Source organism: Scyliorhinus torazame, chromosome 11, assembly GCF_047496885.1.
Source record: "Scyliorhinus torazame isolate Kashiwa2021f chromosome 11, sScyTor2.1, whole genome shotgun sequence".
Lineage (NCBI taxonomy): Eukaryota > Metazoa > Chordata > Chondrichthyes > Carcharhiniformes > Scyliorhinidae > Scyliorhinus > Scyliorhinus torazame.
The window spans coordinates 28,543,615-28,569,231 of record NC_092717.1 but is presented as its reverse complement, the minus strand read 5'-3'; the positions used below and the strand labels follow the sequence as shown (position 1 = coordinate 28,569,231).

At 47.6% G+C, this 25,617-nt stretch overlaps 1 protein-coding gene across 4 annotated transcripts in view; it reads left to right on the top strand.

Annotated features, from left to right (window-relative positions):
- LOC140385199 (grainyhead-like protein 2 homolog) overlaps nucleotides 1–25,617 on the top strand; it is a 154,943-nt gene that overhangs the window by 106,203 nt on the left and 23,123 nt on the right. For all 4 annotated transcript variants that reach the window (XM_072467093.1, XM_072467092.1, XM_072467094.1 and 1 more), the window contains exon 8: nucleotides 20,082–20,176. In XM_072467093.1, the coding sequence (XP_072323194.1) occupies nucleotides 20,082–20,176 (95 nt within the window). The remainder of the gene's footprint in view (nucleotides 1–20,081; nucleotides 20,177–25,617) is intronic.

Sequence of the window (25,617 nt, the reverse complement as noted above, 5' to 3'; positions counted from 1 at the left end):
TGTGGGGGGTGACGTTTATCATGGGGTGGGTGGGGGGGGGGGGACCACAAGCTCACTTAGAGATGGGGGCACCCTTTCAAGATAATGGCCCAATTTCTGAGTTCAGCTCCCCAGAGCTGAAAACAATTAGTATGGATTAAGCCGGAATGAAACTCCCCAGGGCCCAGAAAAGTGACTATGGGAAGGATTCTTCGGCCGCACCTCCCGGCGGCCAGAATTTCCAGCCAGAGGTCAACGGACCTTTACATGGTCCCCTTCCCGACCGTGGCGATCTTGCGACGGCCGCGGCTGAAGAAACTAGCCTAAGTGTCGTTTCATAGCAGTGGGGAACCGGACAGCCTGCAAAACCCACCATAAATGAACTTAGTTTCCTTTAAATTCTGCCCTCTATACTGGTTTAACATAACTTCTGTGCTTTTAATTTTTTTGTTCCAGTGAACCAATTGTTTATGGTGTTGTTAACCTGTGTAGCTACTTTTGATGATTTTGGCTTGGGTCACTGACTGTGCGGAGTCTGCACGTTCTCCCCGTGTGTGCGTGGGTTTCCTCCGGGTGCTCCAGTTTCCTCCCACAGTCCAAAGATGTGCAGGTTAGGTGGATTGGCCATGATAAATTGCCCTTAGTGTCCAAAATTGCCCTTAGTGTTGGGTGGGGTTACTGGTTATGGGGATAGGGTGGAGGTGTTGACCTTGGGTAGGGTGCTCGTTCCAAGAGCCGGTGCAGACTTGATGGGCCGAATGGCCTCCTGCACTGTAAATTCTATGATACTATGATATGATTTGCATGATTGACATCCATAGATCCCTTTGCTTCTCTATTTAGACTCTTAAACTTGGATTTTTATCCTTGAGGCAGGATCCTGGGTCAGGCCATTTCCCATTGTCATGACCCTGCCCCCTCCCTGACAATACCCACCTACGCTGTTTTAATGGCGAAGACAGACTGAAGTCAGGACCCACCTCCCCGAAAAGCAGACCAGGGAGGATGCCAAGGTAGGCAGATTAGAAAGCCCACCTTTGGTCACTGGAACATCAGCCCAGTTCTGTAAATGAAAGTTCGGCACCCTAGCCCTCAATTTTCACCCCCAACCTACTCCCATAAACCCATGCCCTATCCATGTCCCCATGACCTTCATACTCCCTCATGTTCCTCACACTCTCCATGCCCTACTCCAAAGTTCTCATGCTCCATTCATACCCCCATGCCCATTCACCAATTGTCCACTAAGGACCAAACTCATGAGCCCTATAAAATTATTGGGAAGTCTTCAAGATGCTCATGGGACTGTCAAAATTAACAAACAACCATTCATAAACGTTTTCAAATACTTTAATCCTCTTAGGGAGCTCATAAAACTGTTGATCAAACAGTCTTTCAGCCTCTACTTGAAAAGAGTTTTAATCCTCTTAAGTGCTCATGAACTGACAAAATGAAGTCACTCAAAAACCTTTTCAAAAAGCTTTCATCCTAATAATATCATAAAACTGTCAGTAGAAACAAAGCTCAGTTTTTTTTCACAGCTTTATCAACAAACCCTGCTGAACTAAATCCATTAATGAGACTTGAGCTCAACCAGGCAGTCTGAGGGGAGTTACCTACCAAAATACATCACTTCACTTATCTATAATGATATTTATTCGCCATTTACGCACCCATGCTACAGATACATTTTTTGGTTGTTTAAAATTTTTTTTTTTTTTAAAGAGTACCCAATTCATTTTTTTTTTCAATTAAGGGGCAATTTAGCGTGGCCAATCCCCCTAGCTTGCACATCTTTTGGGTTGTGGGGGTGAAACCCACGCAAACACGCGGAGAACGTGCAAACTCCATGATACAGATACATGAGCATCTTGCATTTGTTGCAGTCTTCCTCAATGAATACTTTCCAATAACCTGCATTTCTATAGCTCCTTCAGTGGAGTGAATGTCCAAATCTGGTGTCAGCTCCAAATTTTAAAATTATTCTTTTTATTCTCAAATCCAAATCATTGATATAAATCGTGAACAGCAGTCATCCCACCACTGATCACTGTGGATCAACTGTTGTACCATCTGCCCGTCTGAGTGAATACCTATAATCCTGCCCCCACTTTTCTGTTTTTTGGCCCGTTTACTATCCATTGGGGGCTGGTTTAGCACAGGGCTAAATAGCTGGCTTTTAAAGCAGACCAAGGCAGGCCAGCAGCATGGCTCAATTCCCGTACCAGCCTCCCCGGACAGGCGCCGGAATGTGGTGACTAGGGGCTTTTCACAGTAACTTCATTTGAAGCCTACTTGCGACAATAAGCAATTTTCATTTCATTCATTTCTGCTACTTCTCCCTGACTGTATGTGCTGTGACCTTAGCCATGGGTCTCCTAATTCACTATCCTATGGATATCCTTTTGAAAATCTAAGTATACTAGATCTACTGCAATATCCTTATCTACTCTTTGATTCCTCTTCAACTAATTTAATAAGGTTGGTCAAGCATAATAATTTGCTGTATTATATTTTTGTTTTTCTGATACTTTTCTATTACATCTTTGATTAAAGATTGCATTATGGTTAATTTAACTTGTAAATAGCTCCCTGGACTTGTTTTATGTCCCTTTATAAATACAGGAATAAAGTTAGCAATCCATGAATATATATGACAAAATGGCCACCAGGAAGCCTGCAAGGACAGGGTGCAGGCCCACTTTTATTAATAAGGTAGTTAACATCACCGTGGGCTCATTAAAAGCCCCTCCCTGGTAGCTTTTTAATTTTTAAAAATAAATTTGAGTTCCCAATTAATTTTTTCCAATCAAGGGGCAACTTAGCGTGGCCAGTCCGCCTACCCTGCACATCTTTGGGTTGTGGGGGTGAAACCCACGCAAACATGGGGAGAATGTGCAAACTCCACACGGACAGTGACCCAGGGCCGGGATTGAACCTGGGACCTCGGCGCAGTGAGGCCGCAGTGCTAACCCACTGCGCCACCGTGCTGCCCAGCCTTTTCATTTTTAACGAGGCGGCTGGACCCCTCCTGCTGTCCGGCTTCACACTAATCCTGTTGGTGGTGAGGGCAGATTTGGCTGTGAGGCTGAGCGTGGCTGAGGGGGTCCTGCAATGTTATATATATTTCAGAAAATGTAAAAAATGCGTCGGACTCTGCTGTCCCAGGTTCCAAGGCTCCCACTACCTTTAACTTTGTGAACTTTTGTCCTGAAGCATTAACGTGCAAACGGTAGCCACAGCAATAGCTGCAGAGGTTACTCACAGCGCGGCCTCCTTTATTGACTGACATGCATCCGTTCCCACATCCTTGCTGGCTTATTGGAGGGCAGACCTGTCCCGTTGGCATGTAACTCCTCGATTCGTTCAAGATATTGCCTGATTCCTGATGAACACCAAAATCCGGTCGCGGGAGTTTTGTTTTCAAATCTAAATGCAAGGAGCAGAGCATGCAACCTGTGGCAGCCGAATTAAAACCTTCCAACTGTGTCCTGATTTGGAAACTTCATCCTCAAAAGTCGAACGATGATTAATGCTGTTGTTGAGAGTTGGCTTAGTGGCAGAACAATAATTTGTACATTATTCTGGAAATCTCCCGTCCACTTCCCATCACCGTGGCTTGTGTAAGATATGCAAGTTAGGCCGTGCTAAGTTACCCCTTAGTGTCCAAAGGTTAGGTGGGTTTACAAGGATAGGGCAGGGGTGTGGGCCTAGGTGCTCTTTCGGAGAGTTGGTGCATATTCAATGGGCCGAATGGCCTCATTTTGCACTGCAGGGATTCTATGATCTGACTTGTTTATGAATTATCTCCCCACTTTCCAACTTAAATGTCTCGATATCTGATACATGCTTAGATGGGAGGCACAATGGCGCACTGGTTAGCACTGCTGCCTCACGGTGCCAAGGGCCCAGGTTCGATCCCAGCCCCGGGTCACTGTCCATGTGGAGTCTGCACATTCTCCCAGTGTCTGCTTGGGTGTCACCCACAACTGAAAAAGATGAACTGGTGAATTGGCCACACTAAATTGCCCGTTAATTGGAAAAAAAGAATTGGGTACTCTAACTTTAAAAAATGCTTAGTTATCCGCTTACACTTTGGAAACGCTGACTGTTCAGATGCACCAATTAACATTGATCAGTAACTGGAGGTGGGGGTTAGCGGTAGATTGAAAGTGATCTTGATCTTTATGGCGCATGCCACACCTTGCAGTGAATTTACTCAGTGGGCCATCAGAGCAGCAGGTTATGCTGTCGCAGCTTTGCAAGGATCAGAGCATACAAAGTAAAAACCTTTCAACCGTGTCCTGATTTTGGAAACCTCCGCTTCATCCTCGAGAATCGAACGGGAATTAATGCTGTTTTGAGAGCTGGCTTAGTGGCAGAACAATAACTTTTATAATATTCTGAAAACTCCCACCTACTTCCCATCACCATGGTTTTTGTCTTTTTATAAAAATATAATTAATTTAATTAACATTCACAGGTCTGGTATTTTTCTATTCCCTTAGTTTTAAAGGCTGACTTAGTACCACGGAACTACCAGAGAAGTAATCTGTCATACAGATTGGAATGGTTTCCCTTTGATCTCTGATAAGTACTGTTGGTTTGCGATATGTCAACATAGACTCTGGTATAATGCAGATGGGCGGGATTCTCTGCAAACGGCGCAATGTCTGCTACCCGGCGCCAAAAACGACGCGGATCAGTCCGGCGTCGGGCTGCCCCAAAGGTGCGGAAGGCCAAGCCCTCACCTTGAGGGGCTTGGCCCGCGCCGGAGCGGTTTCCGCTCCGCCGGCTGGCGGGAAAGGCCTTTGGCGCCACGCCAGCCAGCGTCGAGAGGACTTCGCCGGGTGACGCATGCGCAGGAACGTCAGCGGCCGCTCACGGCATCCCCGCGCATGCGCAGGGAAGGGGGTCTCTTCCGCCTCCGCCATAGTTAAGACCATGGCGAAGGCGGAAGAAAAAGAGTGCCCCCACGGCACGGATCAGTGGGCCCCGATTGCGGGCCAGGCCACCGTGGGGGCACCCCCAGGGCCAGATCGCCCCCCCCCCCCCCCAGGACCCCGGAGCCCGCCCGCGCCGCCTTGTCCCGCCGTTCAAAAGGTGGTTTAATCCACGCCGGCGGGAGAGGGCTGACAGCGGCGGGACTTCGGCCCATTGCAGGCCGGAGAATCGGCAGGGGTGGGCCCGCCGACCGACGCGGCGCAATTCCCGCCCCCCGCCGAATCTCTGGTGGCGGAGAATTCGGGACACGGCGGGGGCGGGATTTACGCCAGCCTCTGGCGATTCTCCGACCCGGTGGGGGGTCGGAGAATCGCGCCCATATTCTTGAGTGGCTTTAACTGTGATTTCCCCCCCCCCCCCCCCTACCCGCCCCTCACATTTGACTCCCTCCCCACCCTGCTGCTGACACTTGCCGTTTTGGGCTACACATGAAGACAAGGTTTTGACACTTTGCATTGCATTCCAAATTAAGCCACAACTCTCGGTGGAGGAGGGAAGGAAAGGGAGTCGTACCGAGGTGGGGAAGCAGGTTAAAGGCAGCTACCTACGTAGGGCCTCATTCTGCCTCAGGAATATTATTTGCAAGGTGGCGCCTATGTCTGCACATGCCAGAGACACGTACTTCCAACTACATGTTTCAACAAGCTGCCTCATACTATGACATGACTCAGTCCAGCGTGACTTCATCAAACCAAAGCATTTGCATGAACATGTCAGTTTGAGTTTATATTGGAGTTGGACAAATTCACTCACACACACATTTGTAACAGTGAGGCAGGATTAATGAGCTACAGTTTTGATGTCCGCCGCGACCCACCGCCGCTTGCCACTGTACCAGTCCAGATCAGTCAGCTCTGCATTGCACCCAAGAGCTTTATGGCCCAACTGATTTGCTATGTAAACTTTCTTGAGCCACCTGGTTGGATCATTAAGCCGCACTGGTTTTGCTAATAGCCGATTACTTTTTCTAATAGGTTTAATTGTCGAGTTGCAGTGAAATTTATTTTCATTGCACTTCTATCCCAAAATGTATATTTAATCACTCTGATGTGTAGTGCTTCAGCACAAACACTGTCAGTTTAACTATTGTGTTGGGAGACCCGCGCTTGTCATTTAAGAGGAACAGTGACCAAGTTTTTTTTTTAAATTTAGAGTAGCCAATTAATTTTTTCCAATTAAGGGGCAATTCAGCGTGGCCAATCCATCTACCCTGCACATCTTTGGGTTGTGAGGGCGAAACCCACCCAAACACAGGGAGAATGTGCAAACTCCACATGGACAGTGACCCAGAGCCGGGATCGAACCTGGGACCTCGGCGCCGTGAGGCAACAGGGCTAACCCACTGCGCCACCCGTGCTGCCCCCAACAGTGACCAAGTTGCCGACTTATTATCAGAGAAAAACACCGACCCAGGTTTTCTCCTCTTCCACTGTTGCGGAGTTCTTGCTTGGTGGTAAATCCTTTATTAAATTTGGGGTTTTGAATTAATCCTTCTCCATCCCTGTCAGCATTCATTGCAGACAGGAGTGTGTAGAGACTAGACTGATGTTCCATAGCAAATTTCCTTCTTGGGACTCTGCCAAAGAAGGATTTCCGCCTTCCATCTGTAATTTTTATATATTAGCTAAGTGTATTTGTTATAGTTGTGGTAGAAACTGTTTTTCTTGCTGTAAGGCTGAGACCTACTGCCTGGCAAGAATCTTTGATCTGTGACAACGCAGCTTATGGTCTTGGGTGTTAATGTAAGTATATTTGTTCAAGGCAGGACACAGCATTCTGTGTGGCCTCTGGTGCATTCTTAGTTTTGCGTCAAACCATACCATTTGTAGCATTCATAAGCTGGATATTTTGATTTGCAAAAGACATGGGGCCTAGAAAAAACGAACACCGCCTCAACTCCTGTTAACACTTACCTGAGGTTCTCTTTATTGACTGTACCAGTAGTCTAGGGTTGGGGTCCACTGCACAGTATCTGGCGGGTTTCATGCCTCAGCATTCAGGCAGGGGGCATGTCGACTGGGCTGCGAAAACTGGCTGTGGCTCAGTTTTTAGGCCTCCGTCTGTTCCATATGCCAATCTAGGCTCACTGATAGAACTCTTGTCACAGTTAGACAGTCATAGACCCAGATACCTCAGCACATGATCCAGGCCTGCATTTCAGTGCAGTACCAGGGCATTCTACACATCTGCAGGTGCTGTCTATTGAATGAAGCTTTAAACCAGGCTTGTCCATCCTTTTCACTGGGAGGGGGGGCACATTTGCCAATTCTTCTCACCCACAAGAGGCCAATGAGCAAATTTCAAAGAGATCAGGGGCGGCATTCTCCGCCGGCGGGAGTCTCCGTTTTGCCGGCGCCCGGGGGGTTTCCCGACGGCGTGGGGCTGCCCCACAATGGGAAACCCCATTGACCGGCCGGTGTTACGGAGACTCCCGCCGGTCGGTCGGAGCAGAAATGTGGCGGGGCGGGTAGGAGAATTTCGCCCCAGGGAGCGAAACTCCGGGGCCGCCAGCCCCAGGCGGGATTCCCGATGGCCTGTTGAGTGGGACATGAGGGCCAAATCGGGCGTCAAACCCGTTGCGAGTCTCCTGATCCTGCTTCCCCTGGCAAGATCAGATTCCCGGCCAGACGGGGCGAGAACCTGATCCAAACTAATTACCATTTATTTGAATGTAATTAGCAGGTTTGGAGCAGAATGCCCCGGCCTCACGGGATGCTCCCACCCCTTCTCACCTGGGTGAGAATCACTGCTGGTTTCTAAAAGCAGGGACCAAGCACCATGGACACCGAGGGGGAGCAAGGGGGGGTGAGTGCCCTCTCTACACTTGCCTCCAGGGTGCCGAAAAGTGTCCTTCACGGGAGATGGGGGTCAGGGGAGTTCGGACTGGACTGGAGGGGTCTCAGGGATCTTTACTGGGATAGGGGTCGTGTGACAGGTCTTCCCTCTATAGCTTTGAAAATCATTAAACCCTCTTACGGCATGTCAGGTTGTAGCTAAAAGTCGTCTCTCTGACGTGTTGGAACACTTTGATGTGTCTCCCAGCATGCCAAGTTCAAAGGTCTGTCAGATGAACGTGAAAGTCTTCCCTCTATCATGGTGGTGATGGTGGGTCGAGGCACGGGGGGTGGGTGGGTGGGGGGGTGGGGAGGTGATATCCCTATTTGAGTTGTTGGGGGGGGGGGAGGGGGAGGGGGGGGAACCACTGCCGGACCTCTGTATCGGGACGCCCACTCAAAATGGCAGTCTGATACCAGGATTCCGATGGAATCTGGTGAGCTCTCCTTCATGTATAACGTAGCATGGTATAGGAGGGAGACTCTCACCTGGGCGCCGCGCCTAGCGCCAGCGGAGACCAGCTAGCGGAAACACTTAGTCTCCAGAACGGAGAATCCAGCCCAGCATCTTTTTGTCTTGGAGATGCTGAAAACTTAAGACATATCTGGCCTACGATCTGTGACACGGCCATGGCAATATTGTGCTTTAGTATGCCATGAGTATAGCAGCGCGGTAGCACAAGTGGATAGCACTGTGGCTTCGCAGCGCCAGGGTCCCAGGTTCGATTCCCCGCTGGGTCACTGTCTATGCGGAGTCTGCACGTTCTCCTCGTGTCTGCGTGGGTTTCCTCCGGTTTCCTTCCAAAGACGTGCAGGTTAGGCGGATTGGCCATGGTGAATTGCCCTTAGTGACCAAAAAGGGTAGGAGGGGTTATTGGGTTACGGGGATAGGGTGGAAGTGAGGGCTTAAGTGGGTCGGTGCAGACTTGATGGGCTGAATGGCCTCCTTCTGCACTGTATGTTCTAAGTTCTATGAGCATTTGATTCGCTGCATGTCCACCATTGTACATAAATGCAAGGCTGGTGATGACGACAACAACGCCATGGGAATGTAATTGAGGATGGATTAATTTTTTTTTTAATTAGTTAAAAAGTTGGGAGAGTGGCAAATCACCAGAAGGTATAATTACTTCATGGGAAATTTATTGAAAATATCACAATGCTGGAGCCCATGACAGCCGTTGACGTCTGCCGTGGCAGTTTGCCAACAGATTTTATTTTTAAAAAACCTGCGGTATTCCAAAACTAAATAACAACATGGGAGATGTAATGGTAACAAACAGTCTGAGGGAGAGCAAGCACCTCATTGTACCTCTCAGAAATATGAATTAATTAAACTCCTGACTGGACTGCTTTCAAAGCAAGCTTTCTGCCTGCTCTGTTTTCGGATCACATTGAGTTTATCTGAAAGGGCTTAAAGTGCACTTGATTTGTTTAACAGTGTTTGTTCCTTCTGTTGTTTGGGGAACCCTGTTCCACCCTCATGACCGTAGCCATGCTGTGCTCACTGTTTAACTTCCATTAATTAGATCTGTATTTATTTACACAGCCACCAACCAATCAGTCATGTATCAGGTAGCTAAATATGTTTTAAATGTCTTTTATTGGTTATTTGTTTCCTATTGCTGATAGCGAGGCCCAGTCGGATGTCACAAATGTTTGATTAATGTTTATTTGATAACCTTTTCGCAAAATTTATTTTAATTGGTTAACTTCAGATAAATGGGTATTTAACCATACATCATACCCCAGTAACACCTTTATTGCAGAGAACTAAGGTGCAGATTGACCAGGGATATGATTTTAAGACATGTTCTTCAGGACTTGGCTAGTCGGTCAGTAGTCACTCCTGCTGATGGACATTGTGGTCTCCCACCAAGAATACGTTCCGTTACCTTCCTTCTTCCAAGCTGTGTTCAACATGGGGGGGGGGGGGGGGAGGGGGCCTGATTCAACAGCTGAGGGAGGGGCGTAGTTGTCCTTTTTTAAATATAAATTTAGAGTACCCAATTTTTCTTTTTCAATTAAGGGGCAATTTAGCATGTCCAATCCACCTACCCTGTCCATCTTTGGGTTGTGGGGGTGAGACCCACGCAGACACAATGTGCTAACTCCACACAGGCAGGGACTCGGAGCCGGGATGGAACCCGGGTCTCCAGCGCCGTGAGGCAGCAGTGCTAACCTCTGAGCCACCGTGCTGCACTGGGAGGGTCGTAGTTGACTGTCGGCAGCATTCCTTCCCCATGTTTGATGTGATGCCATGAGACATCAAGGGGTCCGAAGCCAGTGCTGAGGACTTGCAGGGCAGCTCCCTTCCGGCTCGACGCCACTGTGCCCCACCTCTGCCGGGTTGCCAATGGGGCAGGACAATAACCAGGGATGGTGATGAATGAGTCTAGGCCATTGGCAGGAGACCATGTTCGACTGTTGCGTGACTAGTCTGTGGGGCAGCTGTGCCAGCTTTGGCGCCTGTCCCCATATGTTAGTGAGGAGCACTTTACAAGTGCCTTGGTCAATGCTATTTTGGTTTTATCTTTATTCAACTTTCCTGCAGGAGGTTGATATAACTGAGTGGCTTGCTAGGCCCTTTTGGAGAGTAATTGAGAATTAACCACATTTCTGTGAGTCTGGCTTCAAGTCTGGATTAGTCTGGGAAAAGACATCAGACCTCCAGTCCGGAAACACATTTGTGAAGCAGACAAGTGTTTGATGACGAGCAATAGTTTTTTAATGATCATCATTCCTGAGGCCTGCTTTTTACTCCAGATGTGTTAATTCAATTTAAATTTCCCCATAGTGGGATTCGAGAATTAGTACAAGTGTCTGACTCACTGATCCAGAAAATTAAAACCACTCTGACTACCATTGCTGTCATTACTAACGCTGTAGAGTACTATGGATCTGGTTGCCTCAGGAATTGGTTAATACGAGCTGCTTTGTGATGTGTATGTTTAATCTCCCATCTCCTTGTGGCTGAGTCTTCCTTGTGACCAGTTTTAGCAAACGCTGTCTGCAGGTTTATTGATCACGCAGAAGGAACACAGTGATGTTCCTTTTCCACTCAACTCTAGAATTGTGATGTGATTGCCTGCAAAGTGTGGCTCTAGGCTGGTTGCACCCTGCCCATTCTTTACTCAGTCGTTGCAAATGTGCTTGAGTACGGAGGGAGCACCTGTGTTTGTCTGCACACTGTGTAGACCACAAACACTGAAGGGCTGAGGTACAATACAGGTGCAGGGCTGTCTTGCCCTCCCAGTAGCGCCTGCTAGTTTACTGAGCTGCATTCATCAGGGACCCTAAAATGCAGTGGATTCTTGGTGTCAATTTCTGCTCCAATTCTGAATCGCATTACTAAATGCGCTGAACGTTTTTTACATTTAGAAAATATAATGGGAAAATTTTTCCAAACAAGATGGCAAAGTGTTAGGTTCTGACTGAAAACGAGTGCGTTTTCCGGCAGAAACACAGCCAAGTGTTCTGACTAGATCTTCTGACACTTTGTCAGAAAGAAATTGGTCACTCTGGCAGGGCAGAGCTTGATGGAGCCGGCAAGCTCGGGGGCGGGGCTGGGGGCATCTTTAAAGGGCACCCGATCAGCGAGAAAACTGAACTCCCTCCCATCCTCTCACGGTCATAGAGGACCCCCTCCCCACAAGCCTTTGGGTTGATCCTCCCTACCATGGAAGTATCGTGGTCAATCTCCCCCCCCCCCTTATCCCCTCCCCCGCACATTCCTGGCGCACAGCCCTCCGTCCTCCTCCCCTCCACAACACAGCCCCTCCCACTGGAGAAAGAATTTGCCCCCTCACTGTGCCATGGGAACTGCCCAGCTTCGGCCCTCAATCCCGGGACCTCCAGGCATCTCCGCACCCCCAGGTTGGTCATCACGCCTGGTTTCTAAAATCAGTAATGAATTCCGCTGACGTAGGGGGCACATCACATGGGGCTGGAAGGTACGGCATAAAGCTGTTAAATTAAATTTAAATGTATTTGAATTAATGGAAATCAGGTTCAAGCTCTTTCTGGGCTCTCACCGGCGTAAATCCGGCTATGGCCTTCTCGTGAGATTTAGTGGCCATTACAGGATTTGCGCACATGGCAAATGGAAACGAATAATCACACCCAATGGCTTTTTATTATAAAATGCATTATAAAATTAAAAGTTTACTCAATTAGAATTTTAAAAAAAAAATTCATTTCAGAGTATCCAATTTTTTTTTTCAATTAAGGGGCAATTTAGCATGGGACGGGGAGAATGTGTAAACTCCACACAGACAGTGACCTGGGGCTGGGATTGAACCCTGGTCCTCAGCGCCCTAGGCAGCAGCACTAACCACTGCACCACCGTGCCGCACCAACTATAATTAAAATTAAGCATAACAAAACCATTCTTGGGCACATACATGATAACGGGGCAGTGTGTAAATGGGAAATTCATGCAATAGCATGAAATACAGCAGCTTTCACAACCTTTGAAATTCTCAAAGCACCTCACGCCCCATGTACAGCTAATGCACTGATGTAACACTGGGGAACACAGCAGCCGACCTGTACACAGTGCGATCCCACAGACGGGCAGATGGACAGATAATTTGGTTTAGTGATGTTTGCGATGGGATAGGAACTGTGCTGGAATACTTCCCTGTGCCATGGGATCTTTGTTATCCAGTTGAGGAGGAGGAGGGATTGGTTTCATGTTCCATTTGAAAGATGTTGCTCTGCTGAAGTGTGAGCCACAACAGGTGCTGAACCCCCTGAAATGGAGCTTGAACCCATGACTCCGTTGAGTTGAAAATGCTTCACAGCGCCAGGGTCTTGGGTTCGATTCCCAGCTTGGGTCACTGTCTGTGCAGAGTTTGCATGTTCTCCCCGTGTCTGTGTGGGTGAATTGGGCATTCTGAATTCTCCCTCTGTGGACCCGAACAGGCGCCGGAATGTGGCGATTAGTGGATTTTCACAGTAACTTCATTGCGTGTTAATGCACGCCTACTTGTGACACTAATAAAGATTATTATTATCACTGTGGATAGCCTGACCTGGAATGACCATGTCAGTATGAAGCACTGTAGCCTACTACTGGCGAGAATTCTATTTGCATCATCTGCAGGCTGACAGAAAAAGCTGATATTTGTGGTCACACATTCCAGCCTCTGATCAAAAAACCTGCTGGGGTTTAAAAAAAAAGCAAGACATTGCAGACTGGAGATGGAGTTGTTTCCTGGAGCAGGTCGAAATAGGCAATCTGCTTTCCACAGTAGTGCAAACAGTGCTTCTGATAGTCGTATATTTGATCGTGTTTACCTTGCACTAATCAAGCATCAAAGCAAATGCATTCAGGAAGTTGTGGTCCTCAGGAATTGCTAACTAGATTTGCTTGGCTTTCTTCAAGGTTAACGGAACCTTTCCTGATATAATCAGTTAACATACTGTCAGCTAGGAGCAGGCTGCTTTGTTTGATCATGAGCTCATTCAGCCACAGCTCATTCGATATGGGCCACTGGGGTGAAGGTTTCTGTTTTATGTTTTGTTTTAAAGTTCTGATTTTATGCCTGGCTCTTCAGTATAAGATGCATTCATATTAAATGCAATACTTGAGCGGGGTTTCTTAATCATTGACTTGGATTTTGTAGAATAACATCCACCCTCCAATGAGTTAGCGACTCTACGAATATTTAAACTGGCCATTGCGAACAGCATATTATGTTATTGGGTGGGATGAGCAGAGCAATCTGTGTCACTAATATGATGGTTCCAAAGGCTGGCAGATGATTAGTGATTTATTTGTTTTTAGGGCATTGCTTACCCTTTAGAATCTACTCCAACTGGTGATTTATTGGTCGGTGTCCAGAGTTTCTTTACGCGGAATTGCAAAACAAATTCTCCAACTCTGGGGGTGAGGCCCCACTCTACTGGACTTCCACTTTTTTCTCTAACAGATGACAAAAGTTGGAAAGTGGGATTAGGCGGGATGACTAGTCGGCCAGCGTAGACCCAATGGGCCGAAAGGCCACCTTCCATGCTGTGACTTCCTACGGTTCCATAGAGAGCCTTAAAACTCGCAGTGGCATGGCCAACCTCCATACAAATGTTAAACTCTTGCAAATTTGGTTTTATACAGCAGGACGATACGGTGGAGCAGTGGTTAGCAGTGCTGCCTCACAGCGCCAGGGACCCAGGTTCGATTCCGACCTCGGGTGACTGTCTGTGCAGAGTCTGCACGTTCTCCCCGTGTCTGAGTGGGTTTCCTCCGGGTGCTCCGGTTTCCTCCCACAGTCCAAAGATGTGCAGATTAGGTGGATTGAACATGCTAAATTGTCCCTCGGTGGGGTTACAGGGAAAGGTTGGGGGATTAGGCCCAGGTTAGGGTGCTCTTTCAGAGGGTCGGTACAGACTTGTTGGGCCGAATGGCCGCCTTCTGCACTGTAGGGATTCTATGGTTCTATGATCGTGTTGTAAGGAATATAGGACAACTTAAATTCGCATTCTGCGTGGCACTATGAGATAGTGTTAGCTTGGCTCAGTTACAGCACATCCACTTCTGAATGATAAGGTTTCGAATTCAAAATTCATTCCCCGACTTAGCTAATACATCAGTTCAGTGCTGGAACCACTGTTTATTTTTTTAGGATTTCCAGCACCTGCCGTATTATCCCTGTACACAAATGGAAGTTTGTGCCGTGTCTCAGCCAAGAGTTTAGAACTTGTCATTAAAGGAGCAACATCAGTGAGCCTGTGCCTGATTGTGGCTCTAAAGCTGAAAGCCAGCCGGCCAGCTAACTCTTTCCTCGGTGTTTTGTAGAGTAAACTGGCACTGGGAAAATCGACAAAACAAAGAAGGGAAATTTTCACTTTTGGGGAATAAGGGCGGGATTCTCCAGCCCTTCCTGCCAGTGGTACATTCCGTTCCTGCCAAAGTTGACCCCTGCCTTGTGTTCCCCAATAGCAGGACGGTGAAGGAAGGATGTAATTGTGTTGGAGGTGGTTCAGAGGAGGATTACTGGATTGATACCTGGAATGAGCGGGGGTTGTCTTATGAGGGAAGGCTGGACAGACTGGGCCTGCTTCGACTAGAGTTTAGAAGAGCGAGGGGTGACTTGAATAAAGCATGTAAGATCCTGAATGGTGGGCGTGGAAAGGATGTTTTCTCTTGTGGCCGAGTCCAGAACCAAGGGGCACTGTTTTAAAATAAGGGGCTGGATTCTCTGTTTTGGGACTATATCCCCATGCCGTCGTAAAAACTGTGGCGTTTCACGCCAGAAAAAGTGGCCTGAAAGGACCACATATTCCCAGCCCTGCAGGGGGCTAGCAGGGACCTGGCGTGGCTCTCGCAGCTTTTGCTGCAGATACGGGCCCCCGCACGTCCGGGTCAGAGGCCGCGCGTGCGCACGGCGGCAGCCTCCAGCGGCCGCGCCGTGCTCCATGGCGGACTCAGACCGCGGAGCTGGACCCTCCAAATAGTGCCCCGGTCAGCCAGGCACCCAACCAGGACCGCCCGCCCAAATTTAGTCCGGCGCCGTATAAGGCCCCCCCTGCCCTACGATTGGCCCGCCCCTGACCATGATGGCCGTGGACTGAGTCCGCAGCTGCCATGCTAGTATCCCGACCGGCAGGCCCATGTTAAATCCACGCCGTCGGGACTTCGGCCGGTCGGGGGCCGAGCGGGCCTCCAGCAATGGACGCAGGTGGGCGAAACGAGAGTACGCCGCTTTCCGGGGCCCGGGGGAACCAGCCCAGGTTCCAATTCCATGCGGGAAACTGGATTCTCCGCCCCGGCGCGGGCTGTGATTTCAGCGCCTGGGTGCGGAGAATCCAGCCCAAGGTATTGTCCTGAAGGGACAGAGAGGAGGAGAATTGGCTTCTCCAGAGGGTGTGTGACTTTGGAACTCCCTGCCTCAGAAGGCGGCGGAAGCGGGGTCACTAAATATTTTTAAGGTGGAGGTCGTCAAGGGAAGCAAAGGGTATTTGGGGTAGATCGGGAATGTGAAACTCAACACAAAAGATCAATCATAAACTTATTGAATGGCAAAGCAGGCTTGAGGAGGCAAAAGGTCTACTTCTGCTCCCATTTTGTATGTTTGTACATCATCATCGACTTTAGCGGGGCTGGAAGAGAGGCTGGTAAGGTGCCTCTGCCGTGGAGAAAACCCGCCACGAGTGTGGGGCTGCTGGAGAATAGTTTCCTTGATGTCTCGGAACATTTGCTCAGTGAATTTATCCCAGTAAGCGATGGAGCACTACAGGATCAGCAAGGCCTTGTAACTGATCTCTGGTTTGTCCTGATTTGATATCAAAGATGGTTTCAGTGACCCTGTGCTAGGGTAGAGAACTGGCCGAGATCATTGCTGTTGATTCACTATCCAGCAACCCTTGTTGATAATCCATGGCTGGGTCGGAGTCTGAGTGCTCCCGGAGAATCAGGACTGGTCCTGGAAAATTGTTTTTTGCAAATTGGGTTTTCCGTGCCAGTCCATGGCATGCTGGGATCCACGTTGCGACTGAGAGGGGCAGGACCTAATCTCTTGAACAGGCCCAACACATCTGAGATCAGAGCGCCATTTTTAAAGGGTGCCCTGATCTCCATTAGCTGCCGCACCTTACGGTCAAGGGGTGGCAAGGTGATAGGTACCCTCCCAACAATTGCTGCCAGGGTGCGGAGGGGGTGTCTTTCAGGTGAGGTGGAGGTCAGCGGGGCATGTATTGGGCTGGAGGGGCCCAGGTTTTCTCTGGGATGGGGCTCCTTTGGCTTCTCGCCCCATCTGCAGCCTTTAAAACACGTTAAACAGTCACTCCATATGTAAAAGTTGAAATGTTCCCATAATAAAGTGAAAATGTGCTCGTCTGTTACCCCAAACCTTTTAGACAGTCACTGTTCTTGAGTGCTTTGTAGAAAGTGCAGGGACAATCCTGCACAGGTGTTTTTGCCTTGAGAACAAAAGAGGCAGACTCATTTTTTAAAATGTGGCCAGAGAAACAACTGCTACACTGATTCAATAGATCCCTGCAGAGCTATAAAAATAAACAATCTGATTCAATGCATTCCAGCAAAATGTCAATCACAATGCTTTTAGCAGGCAATGGAGCATGAATTGTATAAACAATTAGTTCAAAGCTATGAGCTTCCTCGTCATACATATTGACTTCAATACTTATAAAGGCTATGAAATTGACTGTGAGAATGCCACTTCAAAGGTTTCCACCACTTTAAAGCATAGCTTTCACCTCCATATCACAGAACTTTAAACTTGGCACATTGACAGTTTTTAAAGGGTTTAGGGGTACAGATAGGATCACTTTCACTCTGTTATTAGGGATGTGTATTTATGAAATAATGAGTGACTGTCTAAATGGTACAGGGGTACAGATGAGAATATTTTCACTTTTTAAAAAATAAATTTAGAATACCTAATATATTCTTTCCAATTAAGGGGCAATTTAGCATGACCAATCCACCTAACCTGCACATCTTTGGGGTTGTGGGGGCGAAACCCACGGAAACACGGGGAGAATGTGCAAACTCCACATGGACAGCGACCCAGAGCCGGGATCGAACCTGGGACCTCAGCGCTGTGAGGCTGCAGTGCTAACCACTGTGCCAACGTGCTGCCCTATTTTCACTTTTTTTTTAAACCAGAAAACCTTCACTTTTACATACTGAGTGATTGTTGAATGGGTTTAGTAGGCTGCAGATGGGGAAAAAGCCAAAGGAGTCCCATCCCAAGGAAGATCCCTGACTTGCTCCATTCCAGCCCAGCATAAACCCCCCTGACCCCACCACCCATGGAAGCACCCCGCTCAGCACCCTGACAGCAATTGTTGGTAGGGTACTTACCACCTTGCCACCCCTTGGGTTGCAAGCTGCCAGGCCCATGCTCTTCAGTGCTTGCACCAATTCATGCCAGCGGACTCTCCGCTGGGCGGGGGGGGGGGAGGCTCTCAAACATCGCAGCTGGCTGCTGAATGGTGTGCAAAATGAGCTATTTGCATGGTCCCGCCGGGTTGAGGCAGGAAGCCCAACCGGGTGGGCGGGAAACCCGCTACGGTCGGCGGTGGGGCAGCGGAGCATTGCAACGGGCCTGGCATCCGGCGCCAATCCTGCTTTTCGGGCCACGTGCCATTCTCTGTCCGATCAATAATCCCGATAACAGTGTGGGCAATGGAGAATCCAGCCCCATGTGGTGGGCTATCCAGTTATGAATAGATATTGATAGTTTAAATTATTTGGAAAAAACTAGCAGGTGGATTTCATAGAATTCACAGAATTTACAGTGCAGAAGCAGGCCTTTTGGCCCATCGAATCTGCACCAGCCCTTGGAAAGAGCACCCTACTTAAGCCCACACCTCCACCCCATCCCCATAACCCAGTAATCCCACCTAACCTTTTCGGACACCAAGGGGCAATTTAGCATGGCCAATGCACCTAACCTGCACATCTTTGGACTGTGGGAGGAAACCGGAGCACCCGGAGGAAACCCACTCAGACACGGGGAGAACGCGCAGATTCCTCACAGACAGTGACCCAAGCCGGGAATCGAACCTGGGACCCTGCAGCTGTGAAGCAACAGTGCTAACCACTGTGCTACAATGCCGCCCAACGTTGGCAAATGTGAGATTGCTCACTTTGGACTAAAATGGATCGAACAGAGTTCTGGGCAGCACACCTTAGGACAAATATTTGGGCCTTGGAGGGAGTGCAATGTAGATTTAGCACCACAATACCTGGGCTACAGCTCCAAATTACAATGAGAAATTACACCAACTAAGGCCCTATATCCTGGAACTTAGAAGGTGATTTGCTCCAAGTCTTCCAAGTTATTAAAGGAAATAGGGTAGATCGGGAAAATCTGCCTTCGCTGGCTGGGGAGCAGAGCCTAAACATTAAATCTAAATTTTTCAGGAGTGAAATTCGGAAACATCCGCACACGAGGGCTGGGAGAGGTTTGGAATTCTCTTCCGCAAACAGCAATTGATCAGTTGTTGATTTTGAATTTGAGATTGATAGATTTTAGTTAACCAACACTATTAAGGGGTATTGGGCAAAGGTAGGTATTTGGACATTGTTAACAGATCAGCAATGACCTGAATCATGGAACAGGCTCAAATAGCCTACTCCAGTTCCCGTTTCAAATATATGGAATGGGCTTCCGGATAGAGTGGTGGAGGCCAATGCCCTGGAGTCATTTAAGAAACTTGATTGGGGAGTTGACAATTTAACTTGTTCCTTGAAAAATACCTTCCTCCTTTGAATTTATCTTATGATCTTGTAATACGTACAGAACCCTCTCTGTCTGAATATCGGTCCGCAGCATTTGTAGTTCTTGTGAGTTTGCACAGCATCCGTTAAATACCGCTACTGTTGAAATATGGTATCAGATGGTGGTGTCGATAAAGTGCAAAGAAAAGTACCATAATTTGCTGTTTCAGATTACTCCTTACTGAATAAACTGGGATGTTGCCATCTAATCTGCAATGTTCAGAACAAAAGAGCACCTGTCATCATTAAACTTGAGTTTTATGATCTTGATCCGTGCTCAGCTATTCAATTACTTTTAATGCAAATTATACTTTACAACTTTCCTTATAAATTGGTATATGACATGGGCTATCATTTACAGCATTCTGCTCTAAAGGAAAGCGTTCTTGCGATGCATGTGACGCTGGCAAAGCAACATCTTGAATTGCCCTGAGAAGGAGGTGGGGCCATTTGAGGGGGCATTAAGATAACATATAGCGTGGGCCTAGTGTCACATGTGGTGCCAGATCAGGTAGCGATGACCGGTTCCCTTCCCTGATGGACAGGGGCTGGTTTAGCACAGTGGGCTAAATAGCTGTCTTGCAATGCCGAACAATGCCAGCAGAGCGGGATCAATTCCCGTACCAGCCTCTCCGAACAGGCTCCGGAATGTGGCGACAAGGGGCGTTTCACAGTATCTTCATTGAAGGCTACTTGTGACAAAAAGCTATTATTATTATTATTATTACATTACGGTGCCAGTCATGTTTTTACAACAATCCCATGGCTTTACTTGCACGTTGTTTCTAGAGCTGGCCAGTCTCCAGTACATGATGGCCATTCTATAGCCCTTGAGGCTCATTGTTGCCCCGGTGGTTATTCACCTTTGGGAGACACCACAGAGAATCCTGTCCCTTTTCTTAAAGTTAGTTCTGCCATCTTCCTCGAGCCACTTCTCTTCCTCCACAGGCTAATGCTATTGCTCCTCCTAATGTTGGTGCTCATCTCTTTATTTTCTTCTCTGGCCCCTGTAGCTGATTACAAAGAGAGCTTCAACACTATTGGAAACATTGAAGAAATTGCCTACAATGCCATCTCCTTCACATGGGACGTGAACGAGGAAGCCAAGGTGAGTTTATTTGTATAATGAACAGTCTTTGTTGATCCGGTGACTTAGGTGGCAGCGCTGTCACCACTGAGTCAGAAGGTTGTGAGTTCAGGTCCCACTCCAGGACCCACCGAAATCTCGGTTGTTATTCCAGTAGCAGGCTGAGGGAGCACTGACCTGTCAGAAGTGCCACCTTTCAGGTGAGGTGTTCAGCCGAGCTCTCCCTGCCCTTGACACGATTTTGAAGAAGACCACGGGAGCTAACCCCGATGTCCTGGCCAATATGTAGCCTCGTTCTGCTGACAGCCCTGATAGAAGCAGGTAATGATCAAGCTGTTGTCTGCAGTTGACAGGTGAGGTCAAAGTTTTGTCGTCACAGCAGCAAATCTTCGAAACTAAATACAAAATTCTTATTAGCTGGGCATTTCCTGGACTTGCTGGGGCTGTAACTGAGCCAGAAATACAGGACACCCTTGTTTCCATGTTTGCATGGGATTTCCTCAGTACTTCGCAAAGTCACATCGGAATGGGAGCAGCTCGAAGAAATTGGTGCTTAAAACTGATAGGGCAGCACGGTGGCCTCACGGCGCCGAGGTCCCAGTTTCGATCCCAGCTCTGGGTCACTGTCCGTGTGGAGTTGCACATTCTCCCCTTGTTTGCGTGGGTTTCACCCCCGCAACCCAAAAATGTGCAGGCTAGGTGGATTGGCCACGCTAAATTGCCCCCTAATTGGAAAAAAATGATTGGGTACTCTAAATTTTTAAAAAACTGATTGTACGATAAAAGTGTTTTTAATTCTTTGCGTGTTGTTTTTCAATGTTTACACTCTGTTCACATCAGAATAAACTTGATGGAATGTCATTAATCTTGAGCAGAAATGTAAGCTATTGTTACACCAGTGATGTCAGATATTCAAAGGCTGTGATTGAGAAGTCCATCGTAAATAGAGAAGGGGTAAACTTGGAAGTAGAGTTGGGGAGTTCTCCCTTGTAACCAGGACTGATTGATTACCACCTTGTTAGTTCAACATTAGACAAGGAACCAATAAAGCTGGACAGGAAATGTGATCCCATTCATGATAGTGGGGGTGAGGAGAGGAAATATAGTTCTAGCCGCACCTACTCAGCTGAAAGACTGCCGCCATCCTCTCTGCCAGTACAACACGGCAGGGACGTCCAAAACTATTTCCTTAAATTCATAAACTTTCCGCATGCTTAGGGTTAAGAAACATAGAAAATTGGAGCCTGCTCCACCACTCATTATGATCATGAATGACCATCCAACTCTGTAACAGGTTCTCCGTTTCCCCCCACATTCTTTGATCCCTTTAGCCCCAAGAGCTATATCTAACACCTTGAAAACATACAATGTTTTGGCCTCAGCTGCTTTCCGTGGTAGAGAATTCCACAGGCTCACCACTCTGTGGGTCAGGAAATTTCTCCTCATCTCACTCCTAAATGGTTTACCCCCTATCCTCAGTCTGTGCCCCTGGTTCTGGGCTCGTCCGCCGTCAGGAACATCCTTCCTGTCAGAAAGTTTGTCAGCTATATATTATTAACAAACCTGGCTCTTTCAATCGGTCCTTTCAAATAAGTGAATCTTTGACACAGGATGTTACTGCTCCTGCTCGCCAGAAATGGTTACAATGAGTTCCACGCATTGGTGCAACATGTCAGGTACAAGGATTGCTCCTCTTAATTGGGTTGTGAAAAACAGACAGATGCTTCCTGCATCTACCCTGTCCTGTTAAAACTTTTGGAGGTTTCTATGAGTTTCCCGCCTCATTCTTCTAAACCTGAGTGAATATAGTCCTACCGACTCAATGTCTCCTCGAACAACAGTCGCACCACCCAAGGAATCAGTCTGCTAAACCTTCACTGCGCCCCCTCCATAGCAAGAATATCCATCCTCAGATTAGAAGGATTTAGCCCATTTAGAGTGTACACGAGTGTCTTGTGTGTTAGAACCTTTTTGAGAAAAGGTGCGTGCACTCCAGAATAATCTGCCGGTCTTTCGATTAAGCAGAGTTGTCACACTACTGGTAGGTGCCCTTGTTGTCAGCACTTCCTTCCTCTTATGTTTCTCTGCCATTGAGGCCATTACGAGAAGGGTTGTGTTTTGCTAGTATTGAATGACTGCCTTTGACTGAGCATTCCTCTGGCAAATGGATAGGCAGCAGTGGTCTCTGTGTTGAATTTGAACATTTTGAAGAGGGTGACGCAAAAATGGTTTTGCCACACCTTCGATCGGTATGAGACTGTTAACTGTTCAAAATATAGGCTCAGCAAGTTAGCGATTTAGTTAAACAAAATCAGAATATTTAAATCCAGTTCTTAAAATGTGGCTTAACTTTTAAGCCTCCGCTCTGCCACTCCAGACACGTATTGTCTGCAGGAATAAGGGTTACAATTAAACTTACTATGACATTTCACGTTGCTAGGATACAGTCATAGTTGAACTGACTTGAAAGGTTACCACTGCAGGAAGAAAGTTTGTCAGGTACATATTATTACCAAACCTGGCTCTTTCAATCGGTCCTTTCAAATAAGTGAATCTTTGACACAGGATGTTACTGCTCCTGCTCGCCAGAAATGGTTACAATGACTTGCACGCATTGGTGCAACATGTCAGGTACAAGGATTGCTCCTCTTAATTGGGTTGTGCACAACGGGGCACAACAGGTAGTGCCCCGACACAGTGTGGGTGGATGAATGTTCAAGTCCCGCTTTTCGCCATCACTGTCCAGAGTTGCGTGAGCAAGTGGTCAGGACGTCGGGTTAATCCTGAAAGCAAAACAACAAGACGTTTCCTTGGCTGCAGTGCAAGCTGAGCCTTGGCGTTGGTGGCTTCACCATTCTCAGTTGTTTTGCCGTTGGCTGTTTCCACAGAACCTGTCATCGTTCCTTTCGGAAGTCTACGCTGAAGTCCAAATGCAGAAAGTACTGCTGATTTTTTTGGAACTTGGACTGTGTGCACAATGCAGCCTATACCAGTTAAAGAGTATAGTGTTACTTTACAGTTTACTTTACGTTTCTTTTGACATCTAAGTTGCCTCTGGGCAGGAGGCTGATGATTATCACAAGCTATAACCAAGGGTAGAATTTTGTGCCTACCAAGGCGGGTTCTGAGGCGGGGTGGGGATGGATAGTATAAAATCGCATGGACGGGATCCCACTTGCCCTGACCCAGACGCAATTTCACGGTTGGGCGGGTCACCTATTTAGGTCCTTTAATGGCCACTTAAAGGCCTTTTCCCACCCAGCTTCAATTTTTAGGCTGGTGGGAGCGGGTGCAAGGAGGGTGGGAAACAGAGAAATAAACTCTTCTCCTTCTGGATACAGGGTGGGGGTGTGTGCCTCGCCTCAATCTGTAGGCCCCTTCAGAGTTGGGGTGGTTCCCCTCCAGGACCTTGGAGCCAGGCCTTCCTACCCCACTCCCCAGATCGTCCCCTATCTCCCTGCCCTGGGATCCCCAGATTTACCTTGAGAACAGCCTTGGGACTTAGTTCCAGGCAGAGCACTGCAGTACCACCTCTGGCCACTGCAGCGCTGTGTCTGACAGGGTTGGAGATTGGCCAACAGCTCTGACGTGTGGGACTTCCTTCGGAGGGTGGAAGGAAGCCCTGCCCATTCCCAATCAACGTTCAAGGGCCAAAGATGTGCAGGTTAGATGGATTGGCCAAGCAGTCCAAAGGGGTTGGGTGCGGTTGCTGGGTTACTATGGGCTTTTGTGGGGTGCTCATTCCAGGACCTGGTACAGACTCGATGGGCCGAATGGCCTCTTTCTGCACTGTAAATTCTATGTCGATGTCTACAAATGACAGTGGACTTCCGATAGTCGGCAGTAGCTAATTATGCACCAACTCACAGGATGACGAGCGCCAATCACTCACCATTCTTAAAATTCTACCCCAAGTAACAAGCAATCAGAAGGAAATAATATTTATCAGTGCCTTTTATTCTTGTGAGAAATGTTTCTTAATCATTTCAACTTTGGTTGACTAACACCTCAATCATTGCAAGGGCTGCTATTAGAAAAGCACCAAGGGGCAACACGGTGGCGCAGTGGTTAGCACTGCTGCCTCACGGCGCCAAGGTCCCAGGTTCGGTTTTGGCTCTGGGTCACTGTCCCGTGTGGAGTTTGCACATTCTCCCCGTGTTTACGTCGGTTTTCTCCCACACAACCCAAAGATGTGTAGAGTAGGTGGATTGGCCACGCTAAATTGCCCCTTAATTGGAAAAAATGAATTGTGTACTCTGAATTTATTAAAGAAAGAACAGCATCAAGGTCAGTAATTTTCAAACTGAAAGTGCTGCAACATTTAGTAGATCAGTAGAGCACCGATAAGTTCATAAGATATTGGTGAAGAATTAAGCCATTTGGCCCATTGAGTCTGCTCCACCATTCGTTCTTGGCTGATCTCTCATCCTGGCCTTCACTCCACTGTCCTGTGGAAAAAGAAAAATCAAAACTTCTGATTGTCCTGATTTATTTATTTTTTCCGCAGCTGCGGACATCATGAATGTTTCAACATTTTTCAGTTTTTATTTCAGATTTACAGCACCCGCAGTATTTTGTTTATGGCTTCCAGATCTGTTGTGTGCTAATGCCTAGGGAAAGAATCCCCCAAAAGCCAAACAGCAAAAGGAAGAAAAGAGCACGATCCTTGAAGGGAGCGTTTTCTCCCTTTGCATGTGCCGACCAAAATAATTACCTGGAATTTTGGATGAGAGTTCTGCCGATGTCCTGCTCTTTCTCTTTGAGTTCTCCATGGATATTATGGCAGGAGATTAGGAAACGCCTGCAGAAATTGCACCTCCGTGTTCCATCAAACACACTTATCTGATGTGACTTCCTGATCCCCATGACTCCTTTGTAATAATAATAATGTTTATTGTCACAATTTGCGACCAAATTGTTTATTTTTTATAATGACAGAGTCCTGGCTAATTTTCAAACTGGTAGTGCTGTCACCTTAAAAGCTTGTTTAAGTACACTTAAAATTGGTGAGCGTACATTCCTTCATGGTGTGTGTAGTTACAGGATCCTGGCTCTACCTTGGATAAAGTTCCACCTACCATTGAGTTTCGGGAGCCTGGCACATCTGTTAAGTTCCTTAAAGCAAGCGGCACCGAAGAAAGTATGTTCACCAATTTAAAGTTTACAGATGGTATTGGAGGTAGCAAGTATGGGCTTTCAGTCGTTTGAGATCATGAACTACAAAAATTCACACAAGTGGTGGCTAGGTTTCTTTTGTAAAAACTTTTATTCCCTAATAACTGGTGAATAAATAGGAACATTAGCACAGAAGTAACCATTTGGCTCCTTGAGCTCCTTCTGCCATTTAGTTGCACCACAGCTGACCTGTACCTTAACTCTTATTTATCTCCCTTTGACCCATATCCCATGGTACTGATACCTGCCCACCTCACAATTTTAAATGTGTTGGTATCCACAGCCTT